This window comes from Eubalaena glacialis, chromosome 13 (assembly GCF_028564815.1).
Source record: "Eubalaena glacialis isolate mEubGla1 chromosome 13, mEubGla1.1.hap2.+ XY, whole genome shotgun sequence".
Classification (NCBI taxonomy): domain Eukaryota; kingdom Metazoa; phylum Chordata; class Mammalia; order Artiodactyla; family Balaenidae; genus Eubalaena; species Eubalaena glacialis.
The window spans coordinates 17,775,482-17,793,921 of NC_083728.1; the positions used below are offsets into that span (position 1 = coordinate 17,775,482).

Here is an 18,440-nt window from a genome sequence, read left to right on the forward strand (position 1 = left end):
TGAAATTCTTTATTAACCCACAGGTCACCCAATCCTATTGTCTTTGCGTCTTACGTTAGTTTCCCTTTGTAGTTTTCTCTTCTTGTTTCCCAAAGCACTGGGTCTCTTTGCATCCTATGAGGATGCTGAATGTTTTTTTACAGCATTCATCAGGTTCCTGTAGTAAATAATCTTTAGCGATCTTCTCTTAAGTTTTCATGATGATTTATTTTGCGTTTTCCTCTGTATTCCTTTTTTGTAATCATAATCATTTTTATTATTTTTCCTAAAGATTTTATTTTGTTTTATTTCCTATTAGAGTATAATTGCTTTACAATGCTGTGTTAATTTCTGCTATACAATGAAGTGAATCAAGGGAGCCCTCTTGCACTGTTGGGGGGAATGTGAATTGATACAGCCACTGTGGAGAACAGTATGGAGGTTCCTTAAAAAAACTAAAAATTAGAACTACCATATGACCCAGCAATCCCACTGCTCGGCATATACCCTGAGAAAACCATAGTTCAAAAAGACACATGCACCCCAGTGTTCATTGCAGCACTATTTACAATAGCCAGGACGTGGAAGATTTTATTTTCTGAATGCAGGAAGGAGATGGTAAGGAAGAGACTCCAAGAGCTTGGAGCAAGTCTTCTTCATTAGAGGGCCAGTGACGTGGTTTCCTAGTTGTTAAGAGCTATGTATTTCTGAACTTGGGGGTTAACAGTGTGGAAGGAACACATGGTCTGCCTAGTGAATTCCAGGCAGATGAGGTTTAACTTTTCTTCTTCCAGATTATAACAAGGGTGTCATGAGTGGTCTGTTGCTTGAATGTTTAAATCCATTTCTGCTTCTTCCGGATGCTAATGATAGTTTTATTGTTTTCAGTTCTTTTGGAAGTTTTCACCTTTTCCAGTGTTTTCTTAGGCATGGTGTTGAGGTTCTAAGAGAGGCTGTTAGGAGCTTCCTGCCAGGTTGCATTTCAAAGGGAACGTGACTCGGCCAAGGTCATGCAACCAGCTGGTGGCAGAGACAAACCTGTAATGCAGGCTCCTTTCTTCCAGGCAGATCCTCCATCTTCAAGACCACCTGCTGCTCTTGACCTGTCAGGACCTGAGCTATGATGTGGTTTAGCAAGTAGTGGCTTTGTTAGAAGTTCATTTCTGTTCCGAGGAGTTTTAGCCTGAGATGGAGTCATGCTGGCAGGGGCTGCACTCATAGGATCCTGTGCGTTGGGACTTCTCAGATTTTTTTTTTTTTAAGTTTAAAAAAAAACTTTATTTCAGGTAAAATTATTTCCATAATTAAGGATAAAGCAAACACTTCTTTGAGTCCATCATTTCAGGTGACTGTGATTTCCATGAACATTGGCATTACTGAGTATCATTTGAATATTTGCCTACATGCTTGTGGGAAGCTTCTGCAGCCTTTTCTTGGTAGGAATTCCAGTTTTTCTGAATTCTTCCCTTTCCTTCAGGTATTCCATTTTGCATTCTTCATAAAAGGCTGGATCATTATAGTAAGCAGTTAGACATTCTTTCAATGCAGAATTTTCTTTGCGGCATTTTACTACCATAAGGATTCCAGAGTCCTTGCAACATTTAGTGAAATCTTCAAATAAGGAGATTATCCTGGATTATCCGGGTGGGGCTCAAGTAATCACAAGGGTCCTGGAAAGTTGAAGAGGGAGGCACAGATGAAGAGAAAATGTACATAGAGCTAGAAGTGGCTGAGTGCTTGTTCCAAAGATGAGAAACATGCTTATGTGTCCTGGACATGAACTCCTTGGTGTTAGAGAGGTGGAGACGGGGTTGGTGGGGGGGGCCTTGAGGTACTGGCTGTGTTTTTTGTACTTAGGAATCTTAGTGACAGCTCTGCTATCTTTTTTGTTTGTTTTTGTTTCTTGAGGAGGACAACAAAATGTTTATTATTAATCACAAATCTTCATTAGACTTAAGATTCAGATAGTAGCAGCATAAAGACCCACTAGTGACTAGCCTGTTACCATGCACTTTTTTTTTTCCACAAGAAATGTTTAACAAGGACCTAGAAGAACTAAAGAACAAACAGAGGTGAACAATGCTGTCTTTTTTTGAAATGTTCATCAAAGACCACTTCCTTAATTACTAGCAGAGTGCCTGCTTCCTATTTGTGGGTGCCTCTGTCTTAGTGAGGTTTATCTCTCCAGGGAACCGAAGTATCAACATTTGAGAAAAAAGAGTGCACAAGTTTAATGATTTAACAGGCTGACATGCTAGCACAGCTGAAACTGCAGTTACCTAAGGCACCATCACATCCCTAAGACCTCAGAACACACTCTTGGTGGACTGACCCAATCGTGGCATCCAGGTAATATGAGCTTTAGACTCACTGAGGCTCCTTTAGCCTCTGTCCTTAATGGAATCTTTCATTCCACATTTAATGCACGTTTAACGGGCCCTGGTAGATGGAGCCCAGCTGGCCACCACAGACAGATTTGCCAAAGCTTAACTGTTTTGAGAGAGCTCACAGCAACAATACTTATGATAACATTCAGACCTCAATAAATATTTTATCTACACAGTGATCAGTTGGGTGATTTATATATCGCTGGATGCTATTATTGAGTTTAATTGACTGTATGCAAACCTAATTTTTACTTTATGTAATTAAATGTTAATATACATATAAAAACTGAGTACATAAACCAGTATCGTCAACCAGTCTTAAATGTTTCTGAAGCTTTTGTAGGCATGGCATTGTGTAGCAGAGAAATGATGGCCTTTGGGGAAAGGGAAGAGAGGATCCACAGATGTAGGGAACTTGGACTGGGTTCTTATCTCATTGGAATCTCAGTTTCTTCATCTTTAAAATGAGAATGAGTAATTCCTGGATCATAAAATGACTGTTAGGATTAAGTGGGATTATGTGAAATGGCTGACCTGTTGCCTGGCAAGGAATAGCAGGGATCACTTTCTATACCCGCCTTATGGATATGTTTATTGAATGCCTATCACGTTCAAAGTATGATTGTATGTGACAAGCCAAGGTGGGTACCTTACCTGCTTTATTTCTCTCTATGTTTTCCTTGTTTGACTCCCACTAGAAGATGAGCTTTGTGAAAGAGGGACACACAGCTCTTAATCCCTGCTCTGTCTCTGGTGCCTAGAATGATGTCTGGCGCACAGTCATTACCCGATCTAGGATTATTGAATGTCATTCAAGCATGGGTTGTTAATTCAGAGAGATGATAAGGAGGCATGAGAATTGCCAAACTGGAGGAGTTTACTGGTTTTTCATGCAAGAGACATTATGATAGCATTGAGAAGGCTTGTGCTTTGGGGTCAGATTGAAAGTAATTTGATTCCTGACTCTGCCCTTTACAAGCTGTGTAGCCTTGAGGAAGTTACTTAACCTTTCTGAGCCCCAGATTCCAACTTTGCAAAATTGTACATTGAATCCCAAAGAGCAACTCACAGGGCTGCTGTAAGAGAAATAAGGTAGTGCTTGTAAAGAGCCTGCCACTTAATTATTTAAAGTTATACAGAGTAGGCACAGAAGGCTGATTTTTCCCAAGGTGAAACTTGGGAAAGCTTTGAATGACCTGAAGTTGTTCTCTCCCAGGGATTCTTGATGTGATTATTACAAGAGTCCACTCCTTGCTGGGCCAGGTAGGAGCACTTGGCTATGGTCTCTCCTGAGGTTCTCTAGGGCATGTCACTAGTGGAGCTGAGGTTTACAGTGAGGTCAAAGGGAGCACCAGAGACCCAGAGAGAGCCATGTGTGGACCATGTGACTCCTCATGACCTTGAACCTTCAGGACAGTGAGTGGAGACCCAGGAGCCTGACCTTGTTGGTCTTGCTGGACCAGGGCTCAGGATGTGCGGCTGCTTCTCTTTCTTTTTTCCTTTGAAAAAATTATATGTTAAAAATAAGTCAGGGGCTTCCCTGGTGGTGCAGTGGTTAAGAATCTGCCTGCCAATGCAGGGGACAGGGGTTCGAGCTCTGGTCCGGGAAGATTCCACAGGCCGCGGAGCAACTAAGTCTGTGCGCCACAGCTACTGAGCCTGCGCTCTAGGGCCTGTGAGCCACAACTACTGAAGCCCGCACGCCTAGAGCCCGTGCTCTGCAACAAGAGAAGCTACCGCAGTGAGAAGCCCGCGCACCGCAACAGAGAGTAGCCCCCGCTCACCGCAACTAGAGAAAGCCTGCGCGCAGCAGTGAAGACCCAACACAGCCAAAAATAAATAAATAAAATAAATTTATTGAAAAAATAATAAGTTTCAGAAGAAGAGGTGTTTAGCAAGCCAGATATTCCTGTAGAGGTAGCAATGTTAGTGGTCACTTAGGGTTATGACCTAGTGACTAAGACTGTGGCGTTTGGAATAGGACTGCCTTGGTTCAAACCCCAATCCAGCCATTTCCTAGCTGTGAGATTTGGGGCAGGTTATGTAGCCGGTTCTTAGTTTCATCATGCATAAAGCATGGGTAGTAATAGTACCAATATCATGAGACTCCTTGAGAATTAAATGAGAATATTTAATCACAAATTTAATCACTTTGTACAGTACACAGTAAGCACTCAATAAACACCAGCAGCTGTAATTATTGTTCCCACTTCACAGATGAGGAAGTGGAGGCTCGAGATTTTCTCTGACCCACCAGAGGTCATAAAGAAAGTGCCAGATCCAAGCTGGGCATCAACCTCTGTTGCTGTCTTGCACTCCTGACACTTCATTACAGTCCATTCATTCATTCATTCTTGAGGCATGTATTGAGTTTCCCTTAAGCTCTCAAGCACCAAAGTGCCAGGCTCTTTGATATGTCCTGAGGCTTCAGTGGCAAAGAACATGGACGTATGCTTCCTGCCCCAGTGGACTTAAACGGGTGGTGGGAAGACAGAAAATAAGCAAATGAGTAAATGAATAATTGCAGAGTTACTCAGGGGGTATGAATAACACCATCGAACAGAAGCAAGGCGGTATGTTAAGAATTGGGGAAGAGAGGAAGTTGATTCCCATGGAATGTTCAGAGAGGCTTCTCTGAGAAGGCGAAGTTTGATGTTTGTTGTGGAAGATGCCCAGGGCCAGCCACGTGATGCCACGTGAAGCGCTAGGGTGAGAGTGTTCCAGGCAGGGGGAACAGCAGTGCAAAGACCCTGAGGCCATCCAGCTGACTTGGGCTTCCGAGGTCTTCAGAACATGACACGACTCCTGCCAGAAAGCAGTGTCAGCCCTTTCTTCTGTGTAGAGGAAACCTTTACTCACCTTTCCCAGCCAATCTAAAGTTTCCCTGAAATGGGTTATGACCCTCGGCCATCTCTTTCTTTCACTGCTCCCTCAAAAATAAAAATGAAAAAAAGACATCACCATGGTGTGAGAAAAGATGAAAGATGCTATTCTGGCTTCTGAGTGGGCAGAGCTCTGGCCCGGGGCCAGGAGAGCTGGCTTCCATCCCAGCTCTGCACCCCTCTCTTTGCAGCCTTGTCCTTTTTATGCCTGTCTGCCCACCTGTAAATTTAGGAGCTGGGCCAGGTGACCCCTTCCCTCTTGAAACGTGGGAGAGCAGCGGAATCCCTGAATCTGCTCCCGGGTTGTTTGGAGGAAACAAAAACAGACTTGCTGGGTGGGGCCGCTGTTCAGGCTGGTGGACTCTCCAGCTGGTCTCCAAATTGAGCCATCTTCACTTTAACCGGAGGTGACCACTGTCCCTCACCCACCCCCATCCTCTTGGCAGGGTGAAGCTGAGTGCTGACCCCACACATGGGCGCCTCTTCGTTCTTTCCTCCTGGTCACAATGCAGAACAGCATCTGCTGAGACATCGTCTGCGACAGAGCAGACGGCCCTCTTCCCTGCTCTCTCCGGGAGCCTGGGAGGGCTGGCACATGTGAGGAGATGGAAATCTGCCTGCCACATTCCGCTGTGCTCTCTTCTTGTAGGACATTAAGATGCACCAGACTGAGGCCCGCGGCAGACACTGCAGGGAAGCTGGTCTGAACAGAGGCTTTTATTTCCAGGGGACACCTGGCCCTCCTGTATCCCACCAGCATCCCAGCAAATGTAGCTGGGTGATATGTGGATACACAGTCGCCATCTCCCAGGGTGTCAGAAATCGAAGTGCCCTTTGAGAGAGTTTAATTTATTCCTTTGTTACCTGGGAAGAATCTCTGGCCTGCGAGGTTAGGTGATTTGCCTGAGGTCACACAGCAGTAAGTGTCGAATGAAGCTGGGAGTGACAGCGCATATCAATAGCTTATCACCATAGGCACTGCTGATTCATACAGGATGTGATGGACCAGCTCAGATAGTTTCTTTAAAATATTTTATTTGTTTTGAGATTATGCAACGTGGACACAGATAACATAGTTATCTTTCCCATTTCTAATGCATACATTGGGGTTAAATATTCATTTAATAAATACTTACTTAGAACCTACTATGTGCCAGGCACCATTCCAAGTCTTTACATTTACCGAATCCTCATCACAACCCCCAAGGGATGGGCACTATGGTTATCCTCGTTTTACAGATGAGGAATTGAAGCACATAGAGGTTAAATAACCTGGTCAAGGTCACACAGTTAAAAAAAAAAAAATACAAAAGCTGGGATGCTGGCTCCAGAGTCCATACCTTTAAACCCTACGGATGCTCCGTTTCACTGGTCAGAAACCATCATCCACCACGCAAGGCGGGCATGCCCGAGGGACACTCATCTCCTTGAACTCTTTAGTTCACAGAGAGAAAACACTGGAGTCTGGAGAGGGTGTGAGGGTGTTGGATCAGGTTCTAGAAGGTCGCTGTTTCTGTTAGCCTTGTCTTTTCCTGCTCCACTGCGCTGCCTTGGAAGTCAGAACACATCTCTGGTCTAGAAGACACCCTGCAGCAAGGTCATTATTCTCCCTTGAAGTCCCTTTGCTTGCTTCCACCTTTGTTGTTTTCCTGGATTTATTATAATAGGCCAAATTAACCTGAGTTGCCTCCCGGAGTCTCTGGGAGAAAGAACCAAATAAGCAGATCAGACACTGTTTCCCTGGTCCTTGGGGAATGCCTAAGCCATCAGAGAGACATCATCTTATTTATAATAAGTTCACTGTTCAAAGAGCTTTAAAACATTTTTTTTCCTATTAGGAGTATTGTTTCTATCTGTTGAGTCCATGAGTGTTTGACATTAGATGACTTTATAAAACATGCTACTAGTTGGATTTGTTAAAGCAAATAAATCAAACACTAATTGGAACGTGCCCTGCCATTATTTTTGCTTACTGAATTAGATATAATGGTGTGAAGGCCTTCTTATCATATTTGTGCACTTATTTAAACACCCCCCTTGGCACAGACTTCTGCAAATTCAATTAGATATTCCAAAAAGGAATTCAATTTATGCCAGGCTGGTTTACATTCATTCCGGGGGGCAAGACTCACCTACCCACGATAGCCTGCCCACGATTAATAAGCCACTTAGATACTGCCCTGCCTTCAAAGTCTTTGTTGGAACAAGGGCAGCCTTTCGATGACTTGGAGGCCGGGGAGCTTTATCATTAGAATGTGTGTGTCCACAGAGTAGGGCTGGCTTCATGGGTCTGTGACTTGTGCAGTCACCCAGGGCCTGGCACTTGGAAGGACCCCATGCTTAGTTTAATGCTCTGCTATGGCCACGTTGAAATTCTTAATAGTTTTTAAGGAAAAGGCTTTGCATTTTGGTTTTGCACTGGGTCTCCCGTGAATGTAGTAGCTGAGGTCTGCCCTGGTTGTCAGACTTTCTGGCTAAGAAAGGAGTCCTTGATTTGAGTCTTGGCTCTGCCCCCGATTGACTGGGTGGTGTTGAGAATGTCACCTGCTCTGGCCTTGGTTTCCTTGTCTGTGAAGTGGTAGCATTACTCCTCACCCATGGAGAACACATGCTGTGATGTCGGTGAAGTGCTTATTTAATTCCAGCTACCTTTTGTGTTTCTCTCAAAAGAAGCCGGCAGTGTAGTTACAGGCTGGGAGTGTAGCTTTGGAAGGCAGTGGATAACATGTCCCCCCTTCCACTTCTGGGAGGAAGGAAGAGACGTTCTACAACTGAGAAATGGGAAGGAGGTATCAAAAGCACATGACGTCAAACACTCAAATGGTGAAACACGGTACTTTTCTGTTACCATGTTAAAATTGGAAATTTTTATGGCATCAAAGCAAAGGTTTGCAAACTACAGCCTGCAGGCCAATTCTGGACCTTCACTGATTTTGTACTCCACCCACAAAGGAAGATTGGTTTTTACATTTTTAAATATTTAGACAACTCAAACGAAGAATACTGTTTTGTGATGTGAAAAATTATAGGAAATTCAAAGTGCAGTGTCAATAAATCAAGTTTTATTAGAACATAACTCTGCCCATCTTTCTTTGTGGCTTCTGGCTGTTTCTGCTCCAATGGCATTGCTGAGTCATAGTGACAGAGACCCAGTGGCCTTCTGTGGTGGGCAGAATTCCAAATTGGTCCCCAAGATTCCTGGCCCCCAGTATTCATGTCTTGTATAATCCGCATCCTTTGGGAGGGACTCTGAATAGGATAGATTTCATTCTTACGATTAGGTTATGTTAGTGACCAAGGTGAAGGAATTTCACAGATGTAATTAAGGTCCCAAGTTGGTTGACTTTAGTTAACCAAAAAGGAGAGGATCTTGGTTGGGTGGGCCTGACTGAATCTGATGAGCCCTTAAAAAGGATGGAGTCTTACCCAGAAAGAGATGTGAGACATGAGAGGGTTTATGGCGGGAACTGTGGGTAGCTTCTAGGGGCTGAGAGTGGTTCCCAGATGATGGCCAGCCAGAGAGGCGGGACCTTGATCCTATAATTACAAGGAACTGAATTCTGCGAAACACCATGCAAAAGATGACCCGGGCTCCAGAAAGGAAAGCAGGTCCCCTGATACCTTGACCTCAGCCTTGTGAGGCCGTGATAAGGTGCAGCCTTGTCTGTACCTCTTACTTGTGGAAACCAGGAGATAATAAATGGGTGTTGTTTTGAGTTTGTGGTAACTTGTTGGGTAGCAAGAGAAAACCAGTACACCTGCAAGGTGAACATCTTTAATATCTGGCCCTCTACAGAAAATGTCGCTTGACCCCTGTCTTAGGGAGTGGGAGTAGTGAGACTTAACCTCCATTCATAGACATACATATATAAATATATACTTACATAGCTCAAGTACAGTGCCTGGGAAAGAGCAGAAGCCCAGAAAACTGTTAGTTTCTCTTCCGAACTCAATTCTGTTCAAGAATACACAGGATCATATCTGAGAAATGCAGAGGCAGACTCATTTATATTTTTATTGAATTCTATTCCTCTCTCATTTTCAAAAGAGGAGATCATGTTTAAAAAAATTCTGATTGGCACTATAAACTTTATTTATGCTTTAATGTATCTTAAAGTATGCTGCACTATTTTTACTTCCCTTACAGATGCTGATATGCTATACATTACCAAACCCAAATGGATTTTCAAAATCCAATTTCCTTGCTACAGTTTTCCATTTCTCTGTTGACTTTATATGCTTGACTCCCATCAGAGCATCTGGGGCCTTTGCTACATTTTGACCTCAACCTGTCCAGGGAAATAGCTTCTCTGTCCCTGTGTAGAGAGCTAGTGCTGGGTCCTCCCTCGGCCTGTGGCTGCACTGCCCTGTCCTCCCTCAATTATTTGGGTCTTCTCCAAACCAGGACATGTGCTTTGGAGGCTGAGCCCAGTTCTGGGGGTGGGGGTAGTTTTAGGAGATTTTTGTTTTCTTCCAAAATGATAGTGATGGAGTTGGTATCAGGTGAATGGGATCACTTTGAAACAGAATGAGGCGAGCATCCAAATGAGTGTCTTTGGGGGATCTCTCCAGTCATAAGTCTTCCCCAAGTAGCCTGCCACAAACACCTGCAGAGATGGTCTGGACCCTTTTCTAGCAGGTGTTACGTGCCAAGGAATTCCACCGAGAGAGAGAAACATAATTTTTGAAAGAGCGAGAGGAGCCACAATGAGACTCAGGATCATGCGTTTGAATATTTCATGCTGTGGGTCCATGGGAAGCTAGTCTTTCCTTCCTTCTCCTCCCTTTGGTGGCTCTCAGTAGCCAGTCCTTGGGCTGATGGCATGACTCTGCATTTGTGGGGCTCCTGAGAGTTCCCAGGTCGTTCTGAGTCTCTGGAATCCTTAACCTTGACCACTGGGAGGTTCCTTCGTGATCCATCTTGCACCCCAGAAAATGAAGGCCCAGAAAGGAGGAAGGAAGGTGAGCTAGAGGGGCTGCACCCTCTGGCAGTGTAGATCGCTGCCAGAGTGTATAATCTTGAGCCCATAACCACTCTATTTCTCAGTCTGTTGGCTGAGAGGAAGAAAATTCAGGGAGGCCTGCTAAAAAAAATATTTATCAAGTATATTTTCTCTCCTGAATAGCTTTCAAAACTTATCTCTGGGTCAAGTCAGATCGACAGGGAGCAGGTGTCTAGACGTATCATATTGGGCTCCAGTGAGTTGCTTTTCCTAAATTGTATGTTTGGGTAATGGTATCAATTTATATTTAGAATGATTATGAGAAATAGTCTCATGAAATTGGCCATGCACCCCTCGTGTGGATGTTGTTTTAGATATTGTTCATTATGGGATATGGGATTTCTGTTACCAGTACCCCTTTGGAGAAGTTCTTGTGTGATCTAAGCACCTGGAATGGTTGTAATTCACCTGAGCAATTTGGCTTTTATTGTATGAACACAGAGTGTCCAGTATCTGAACAGATTGTCCTTTTCTCTTGGCCTCCGGAAGCTCAGAGTCAAATAGGTAACTCCCTTTTAGCAGGTAGACATGTGGGAAATTGCGGGGTGAACTTGTAACTCTCTCCTTCTGTCCTGCTTGTCTTTCTTCTCCTGTCCTCAATTTGCCTTTTGCCATCATGCTGTACTTCCTGCTTCTGTGTTTGTCCATCCACTGTGGCTGGACTCGAGTTGATAGAGGGTAGATTGGTAACCAGTTACCATATGGTCTATGTTCTTGATCTACACAAAGCACAGGGACACTTCAGATAATCACTTGGCCATGCATCCTGCTTTGCTGGGAGCCCAGGAGCTGCACAGAAAAGTCATGAACTGTGTGTACCCCTGGAGTTTGGACATATATGTGTGATAAAGTGCAGGACAGGGGCCTGTTCCTAGAAACTCTTCTGTATTGAGAGACACTGAGGTCCACATAATAGATGACAAATTCTGGCGGCATGGAATAGAACCGACAGGTGGGCCTGGCTGTCCCAAAGAAATAGTGGCTCAAAATAGAATGTAAAGCTGCTTTCGGCTCTACTTTAAGCCAGCTCCCCTTCAGGGGAAAGAGAGGGCTGTGGTCTGAAAATAAGAACCAGCTCACTGGGGCCACAGGCCTGCTGCTGTGGGACCCCAGTATCAAAGAACAGACTGTTAGAAGGGAAAGACATTGGCTCAGTGGCTGCAGGTTGAAGTGGTCACCAGAGCTTTGCAGGTGGAGGCAGCGAGGTGCCCGGGGGTGGCTGTGAAGAGGAGAGGGGTCCCTACGCCGTAGAGGGCCAGGACCTGCCAGCACTCAGCTCGGGGGTAGCTGAGCAGGCCATCTACCATTGGGTGGAGGAAGGGAGGTGAGGGGTGGGCGACTGACCTGATCCAGGAGACTAGGGGCAAATTATTGATATCACCTTGCTTGGGATCTGTAAGGTGGGATGCCCAGAGGTGTAACTGTGAGCCCTCCTAAATCTTGTCTAGAATGAAGCTGAGAATTGGATTAATTAGACCATTAAGTAAAATTTATTAATAATTTTTCCTTTGAGCTTCGACATATCTCTGTAAAAGTGTGTTTTGCATCACACCTCAAGTGTATGTTTGTGTGGTTATCTTTCCCTGTCCTCTGCAAACCTTGTGAGGGTAAGAATCATATCTGTCAATTCTGTGCCCCTGCACAGACCTGTAAAAAAAAAAAAAAAACTTCATTAAATGTTCCTAGGATAATAAGCAGGGTAATAAATTCAAATGGAAAAGACCCAACCACCTCGGAAGCACTTTATCTTCCTAACCCCTTCTCATCACCTTGTAAGTGAAAGGCTTGGTCCTTGGTTTCTGGGGAATACATTCTTTCTCTGGTCTGTTAGAAAGAGCATGGGTTCTGTGGTTAGGTCACCATAGATTTACACTTGCCTCTGACACTTTCCTTCCATGTTACCTGAGTAGGTCGTTTAACCCTTTAATGCATCAATTACCTTATACTTAAGTAGGGATAAAAATCTACTTCACAAAGTTGCGAGGATTAAGTGAAAGCAAAGGTGATAGTGTCTGTAATCAGTGCCTAGTTTATTGCCTGACATGGAGCAAATGCTCAAGAGATCACGCTTCTTATATTAGTCAGGATGTGCAAGGCTCTGCTATGGTAATAACTAAGCCCTAAGATGTCAGTGGCATATTAAGACTAGAAAAGTCGGCATTTTGCTCCTATTATGTTGAATGACAGTATTACTGGTCAGGCGACTGTGTGGGTGACACTCCTCCAATGAATGTCTCAGGGATCTAGACATCTTTCTTCCTTTGATGGCATTGCCTTCGAGTACACCTTTGAAGGTCTTCACAGTGGGGTAAGTGAGAAGGATTGCTAGTAAGAGATTATTTTTGGGGGGCTAGTCTTGCACATGGTGAGTATCACTTTATTACACATTTCCAAGGTTTACCATGTGGTTTTCCCCAGATGCAAGGTGGCCTGGAAATACAGAGTTCTTGCGTGCCCAAGAGAGAAGACCTCAACAGCTTGCCATACACGTAGCACCATCTTGGCCATGCTTTCTTTCTGTAGCCCTGGATGCTGATCTCAGTTTAGGATGATTTGTCAGTTCTTCCCGTGAACACTTGAGATGCTGCAGGCTCCCCTCGCTTACCAGTTCCAGCACATCAGGATCTGGATGTTGTCAATGGCATTGACGTGGTTTGTTTGTCTTCCACAGGTTGGGAGACAGGCTCCAGTGAGGCAGCGGTGGTGTAAGGATGGGAGGGTGGCCCTCTTTGAGCAATTGGAACTGTTGCTGCTGCTACTATTTTCCAAATTTTAAATAGAGTGTGTTGTGTTTTTGTCTCTGTGGCGTTCACTCTGCTGTTCTGGTCAGAGAAGGTCTATAGAGGAAGTGATTTGGGGGAGAATATAGTTTGGAATTTTCAGATAGGCAATATGGGGAAGTAGCTTTCTAGGTATTAGAAGTGACAAGTACGTATGAGACTGGAAAGGGCAGGGGGAGCTTGGGGACTGCCGTGGGCTCACTGTTACTGGAACGTAGTTTGGTCTCTGTCTGGCATCCCATTCACATTTACGGGTTCATTCAGTCAACGGATATTTCTTAAGCCCCTTCTCTGTGCCAGTGCCATTCCCAGCCATTCTGAAGCTTACTGTCCAGTGGAAGCTGGTTGATTGCCTCTGTCCTTGCCTTTCAAAGGTCTCCCTTGTCCACTCTATCTGGGATGAAGTCTCCTCTGCTTTCTGCCCCTGACCTTTCCTCTTGTCTCTTGGGACTTCCATCCTTGTCTGTTGACCCTTGTCCATCCACACTGGGCATTGCCCTTCTTCCCTTTGTTTCCCGAAGCCCCAGTGACACATGGCTGTTGTATGTCGCCAGCTCTCAGTGTGGAGTTGGATGTAGTGGAGGGACGTTACATCACAGGACAGGCAACTGTCTCCAATTCATGTTCAGAAAGGCTTCCTGGACCACATCAACCTAGGGGTCCTCTCAGTCACCCCAACCGCATCCTTCATAGCACATACAGAAATGCAGAGTTACTTACTAGTTTGCCTGTTTACTGTCTGTCTGCCTCACTCATGCTAGTGATAGCATGCCTCTTTTGTAAACCACTGTATAGATAGCACCTTGTACTCTTCTGGATCTACCCTAAGAGCTCAATTAAATAATTGTGAATGAAAGAATGAATCAATGAAAGTAAACAGAAATTTTAGTTTCTACCAGTTCATCAGCCATTTCCCATCACAGGAAATTTCTCATTGGCTTTCACCTTCTGTAGGTGTCTGCTTTACCATGTGTTTCTTGGATCTCTCTCTCTCCCTCTCCTTCCTTCTCTCTTTAGGTGTCTGTACTGCAAATTCCTGTTGCTTTTTAGTGCAAAGCTATTTAATACTCTCAACTCAAGCCCCAACCCTTGCACTACCAAAACAGGTCCAGCTCTCCTTTGCCCAGCCCAACTCTTCTGGGTTTCCATACTCTGCAAGAAAGGAAGGGGAGAGAGCTTTGCCGTCATAGGTTTACTTTAGCAGTGTGTATAGGTTTACTTTAGCAGTGTGTATCAGATCTGTCAACAGGCCTTCCACCAACACTAAGCAGAGGGAAATCCCAGGTCTGGGGGTAGAGAAGGGATTTTGTCCTTTGTTGCTAATGGAGACAATGGTGCGATATTACATGAGGCTGCAGACACAGGAAGGGGCTGGCAAGGGATGGTTTCTGTACGTGGAGCAGAACCATGGATGTGGTTTGGATGTGTGATAGGGGAACCGATGGTTGTTTAGGGGAGGGAGATTGCGATGTGATGAGGTCTGAGCAGTAAGGAGACAAGAAAGGGCAGTGGAACTATGGACCCGAGTGTGCAACTCAGTCCTGGTGCTGTCTCTGTTCCTCTGTGCACCCTGCCAGCTCACCCTGGAGTGCTCTTCCTCTTGCTCTGTGCTCATGGAGATGCTCCTGAACTTTAAAGCCCTGGTTAGTTCTCCTCTTCCTCTTCCCCTTCCCCTTCCCCTTCCCCTTCCCCTTCCAGGATATAGTCACCTCCTGCTTCTCTGGACAGACCAGCATTTCCTAGTTGGAGCCCCAATTCCATACCACACATCTCCCTTAATGTCACCTGGAGGGGACTTAGAGCCCATAGCATATGCTCAGCAAAATCCAATTTACACAACTCATTGCAAAGTGGTGGGTGATGGATGGCTTGGACTTTTAGGGAGAAGCTTTCAATACTGTCAGCCTTGACTTTATTATCTTCCAGGTGCATGATTGTCTAACTCTCTACACATTTGATTTTTACTCCACGAAAACTTCTTTTATGGGGAAGGAGGTGGGTGTTGAGAATTTATTCTGTGCCAGTTTTCGTATGTTATTCCATTTAATCCTCCTGATATTTCTGTCAAGTGGATCTTTCCCTCCATATTCCAGGTGAGGAAACTGAGACACAGATGGCAGAGCATCTGGTCCAAGCTGACCCAGCTTTGCAAAGCTGAGATTCGTGTCTAGTTTTGCAAGACTCCGAAGCTAGTGCTTGCTCTGCTGCCTTGCAGCATCTCTCCATGTTGGAGGAAGCAATTACAGAGGCATGCCCTGGCATTCATTTTTCCTGCTTAGAATGAGACATTGCTGTTTACTTTCTCAGGAAGGAAGATTGAAATCAATGTAACTAGCCTTATTAACTTTTTTAAATAGGGGGCCTGCAGATGCCAATGTCTTTTCTGAGAGCACCAAAGCAAATATAAAAATCCAATTTGCTTGCCTTAAAAAAAAATCTCCTCCAGAGTTTAAAATTCAAAGCTGTAAATGAAGAGCTGATGAGATGGGGGTAAGGAACCAAGCCCCAGACACAAGGGTATATTTACTCACGTCTCTTTTGTCTGCAGGTGGCTGTTCCTTTGATGACCACTACAGCAACTGTGGTTACAGCGTGGCCCTGGGGACCAATGGGTTTACCTGGGAGCAGATTAACACGTGGGAGAAACCAATGCTGGACCCAGCGGTGCCTACAGGTACGTGACCAAGTGTGTTTGAGGCTCTGTTGAGGGTGGTAGCTTTTATGATGACTCATGGGGAAGAACTTTCTTCTGGATCAAGCTGTCGGGGAGGGCAGTAGATAACTTTGTTGGTAATAAGTTCCCCGTCCCCAGAGGTATGCAGACCAAGGCTGAGTGAATTCTTAAGTGTATGGGAGAAGTCATATGTCATCTGGATTCAGGAAATTTTAGGATTTCTTTTAGCTTTGAGATTCTAAGGTTTAGCTACCAGTGGGGCATCACTGAGTTTTGTCTGGGAGCCTGATAGTAGTGGGATTTTGGGGGAAGAAAGCTTCTCAAGAATTTGAGGTCATTTTTTTTTTCCTTCTGGGCCACACAGACATAGCTTGTATATATGCAGGGGAACCACTACAGTCTAAATATTACTCATAAAGTTGTTGTCCCGACATCCTGAATGCCAAGTTTATCCTTCACCAGTGGGGCTGAAGGCCTAATATACATTCCTGATGAATACCTGCGTGACATAGGCCTATGAGAGTCATAGCCAATGTATTCTAGGGGAGATACACCTGGAGGAGGCGCCTTTTTGTTCTGTTTGGGCTTTCAGAGGATTGGATGACGCCCACCCACATTGGGGAGCATTGTTTGCTTTATTCAGTTCTCCAATTCAAATGCTAATCAAGTCTGGAAACACCCTCATAGACACACCCAGAAATAATGCCGTACCAGCTATTTGGGCATCCCTTAGCCCAGTCAAGTTGACACACAAAATTAACCATCACACCACGGATGGCCTCAACTCTCCCCATGACTTCAATTGCCGTCAGACATCTCTTATGAACTTGTGTACACAGCCCACTGCCCGGATGCCTTGTCCTCCCAGCTGCTCTGAGACACAGCTTTGCCAGGATGTCATTAAGCTGGAGAGAGATACTCAGAGATGTCTAGGTGAGGGTGTGGCCTGTGTGACCTTATTCACTCTGAGTTTGGCCCCAAAGCAGGAGGCTAGTGGATGGCGCTATCTAGTTCCTATTAAGGGCATCAGTTGTTTGTGTACGTTTCTCCCGAGTATAGACACAAGCCCCAGGTATCATAAAGCTGTGACATGGTACAAAATTGAGCTTTTCAGATCTGGTAGGATCTTGCTTGACGTGAGTGAGCAGAGTCATCAACAACTACACGTGCCTGTTAGTAAGGTGACCATGGGACAACCTCTATGCCTGTGTCCCATCATAGTTTTTAAAAAATGCTGACTTTACTCTCAAAAATGTCTTGGTTTACGTGATAGAATCACTTTTTCCATTGGAAACCCCAGGCGTGCAGTGCACCTCTGCTGAAGGCTACCTACCGCATCTGCCGTGCTCTGTGTGGCCAGCTTTGACGTTGGCCAAATAAATTCAGATCTTATAGTGCATGTGTGTGCGTGGTGTGTGTGTGTGTGTGTTGTGTGTGTGTATTTGCATGCACACATAGGCTCTTTCAGCTCATCTTTAGCCCACTGGATGCCCTGTGGGGTCATGCAGACTCTCCAAACGCAACATCTCCCAAACTGAATTCTTTTTTTTTTTTTTTTAAACTTTGGGTTTATTTATTTATTTATTTATTTTTGGCTGTGTTGGGTCTTCGTTTCTGTGCGAGGGCTTTCTCTAGTTGCTGCAAGTGGGGGCCACTCTTCATCGCGGTGCGCGGGCCTCTCATTATCGCGGCCTCTCTTGTTGCGGAGCACAGGCTCCAGACACGCAGGCTCAGTAATTGTGGCTCACGGGCCCAGTTGCTCCGCGGCATGTGGGATCTTCCCAGACCAGGGCTCGAACCTGTGTCCCCTGCATTGGCAGGCAGATTCTCAACCACTGCGCCACCAGGGAAGCTCTCCAAACTGAATTCTTGATTCATCTCCATCTACTCACGCTCTAGTGCTCCTGGTCTCAAAAGGCCACTTCCTCACTCTGGTGCTGATTCAGAAACCCAGGGGTCACACTTCTCTCTGACCTCTCTCCTCTCCCCTCTCCTTGTCAATCACTCCGTCCTGCCCCTTTACCTCCTGAGCCCATCACAGGTCTGCTCACGTCTCTCTGTCTCTGCCGCCGCTGCCCTGGTGCCACGCACCATCTCCTCTCGCCTGGGTCACTGGAAGACTTTCACACAGACTACTCGGCTTCCTCTTCTGACTTTAACCCACTCTCTGCACAGAAGCCAGAGATTGTTCTAGAATGTAAGCCCATTCACGTTATCTCTCCCTTTCATTGCCCCCACCCAGCTTCTGCCTAGAATCTTTTGGAGGCTTTCCTCTTGCTCTGAGAGAGGAGACCAATGCCCTGCTGTAGCCTCCGAGGGGTCCAGCCCCCCACATCCCAGTTCCCCCCGTGTTCACTTCACACTGGCTTTTGTCAGTTGCCAGAATGCTCCAGACCCTTTCCTGCCTCAGGAACTCACGTGAGATTGGCACTCTCCATAGAACCTTCGCCTCCACCCTCTTCTCTTGTACTTCCCCTTCGTGTCTCAGCTCTTGCATCTCTGCCTTAGGCCGGTGCTCCCCAGATGCTCCAGTCTGGGTCAGCTCTTTCTGTAAGTGTCCCCCATTGCACCCTGCTCTTTTCCTCAGGAACAGGCATCACTGATGTTACTTGTTCAGTGTACGTTGTATCTCCAGATGAGAAGTTCCATGGGAACAAGGACCACGACAATCTTGTTCCTGGCCTATCTTTAGTGCTTCATTCAGTGCGTCATATGCAGTATATACGGAATACCAT

General features: G+C 45.4%; 2 protein-coding genes across 2 annotated transcripts in view; one reads left to right on the forward strand and one right to left on the reverse strand.

The window, feature by feature from the left end:
* Window positions 1-1,283: 1,283 nt before the first annotated feature.
* LOC133104139 (COX assembly mitochondrial protein homolog) lies at window positions 1,284-13,525 on the reverse strand. The gene is made up of 2 exons (XM_061209811.1): window positions 13,461-13,525; window positions 1,284-1,610 (listed from the first exon to the last, which is right to left on the reverse strand). The coding sequence occupies exons 1-2, from the start codon at window positions 13,523-13,525 to the stop codon at window positions 1,379-1,381; spliced, it is 297 nt and encodes a 98-aa protein (XP_061065794.1). The 3' UTR covers window positions 1,284-1,378.
* A 1,990-nt stretch (window positions 13,526-15,515) lies between these two features.
* PTPRT (protein tyrosine phosphatase receptor type T) overlaps window positions 15,516-18,440 on the forward strand; it is a 776,285-nt gene continuing 773,360 nt past the window's right edge. The window contains exon 1 of the mRNA XM_061209812.1: window positions 15,516-15,705. Within this exon, the coding sequence (XP_061065795.1) occupies window positions 15,516-15,705 (190 nt within the window). The remainder of the gene's footprint in view (window positions 15,706-18,440) is intronic.

Excerpts from the sequence above, each read along its gene's own strand:
- LOC133104139 (XM_061209811.1), bottom strand. The coding sequence starts at position 13,525 with ATGCCCAGTGTGGATGGACAAGGGTCAACAGACAAGGATGGAAGTCCC. Across the intron at positions 1,611-13,460 it reads CCCAAGAGACAAGAGGAAAG|GATAATCTCCTTATTTGAAG; the intron begins GTCAGGGGCAGA and ends CGGATAATCCAG.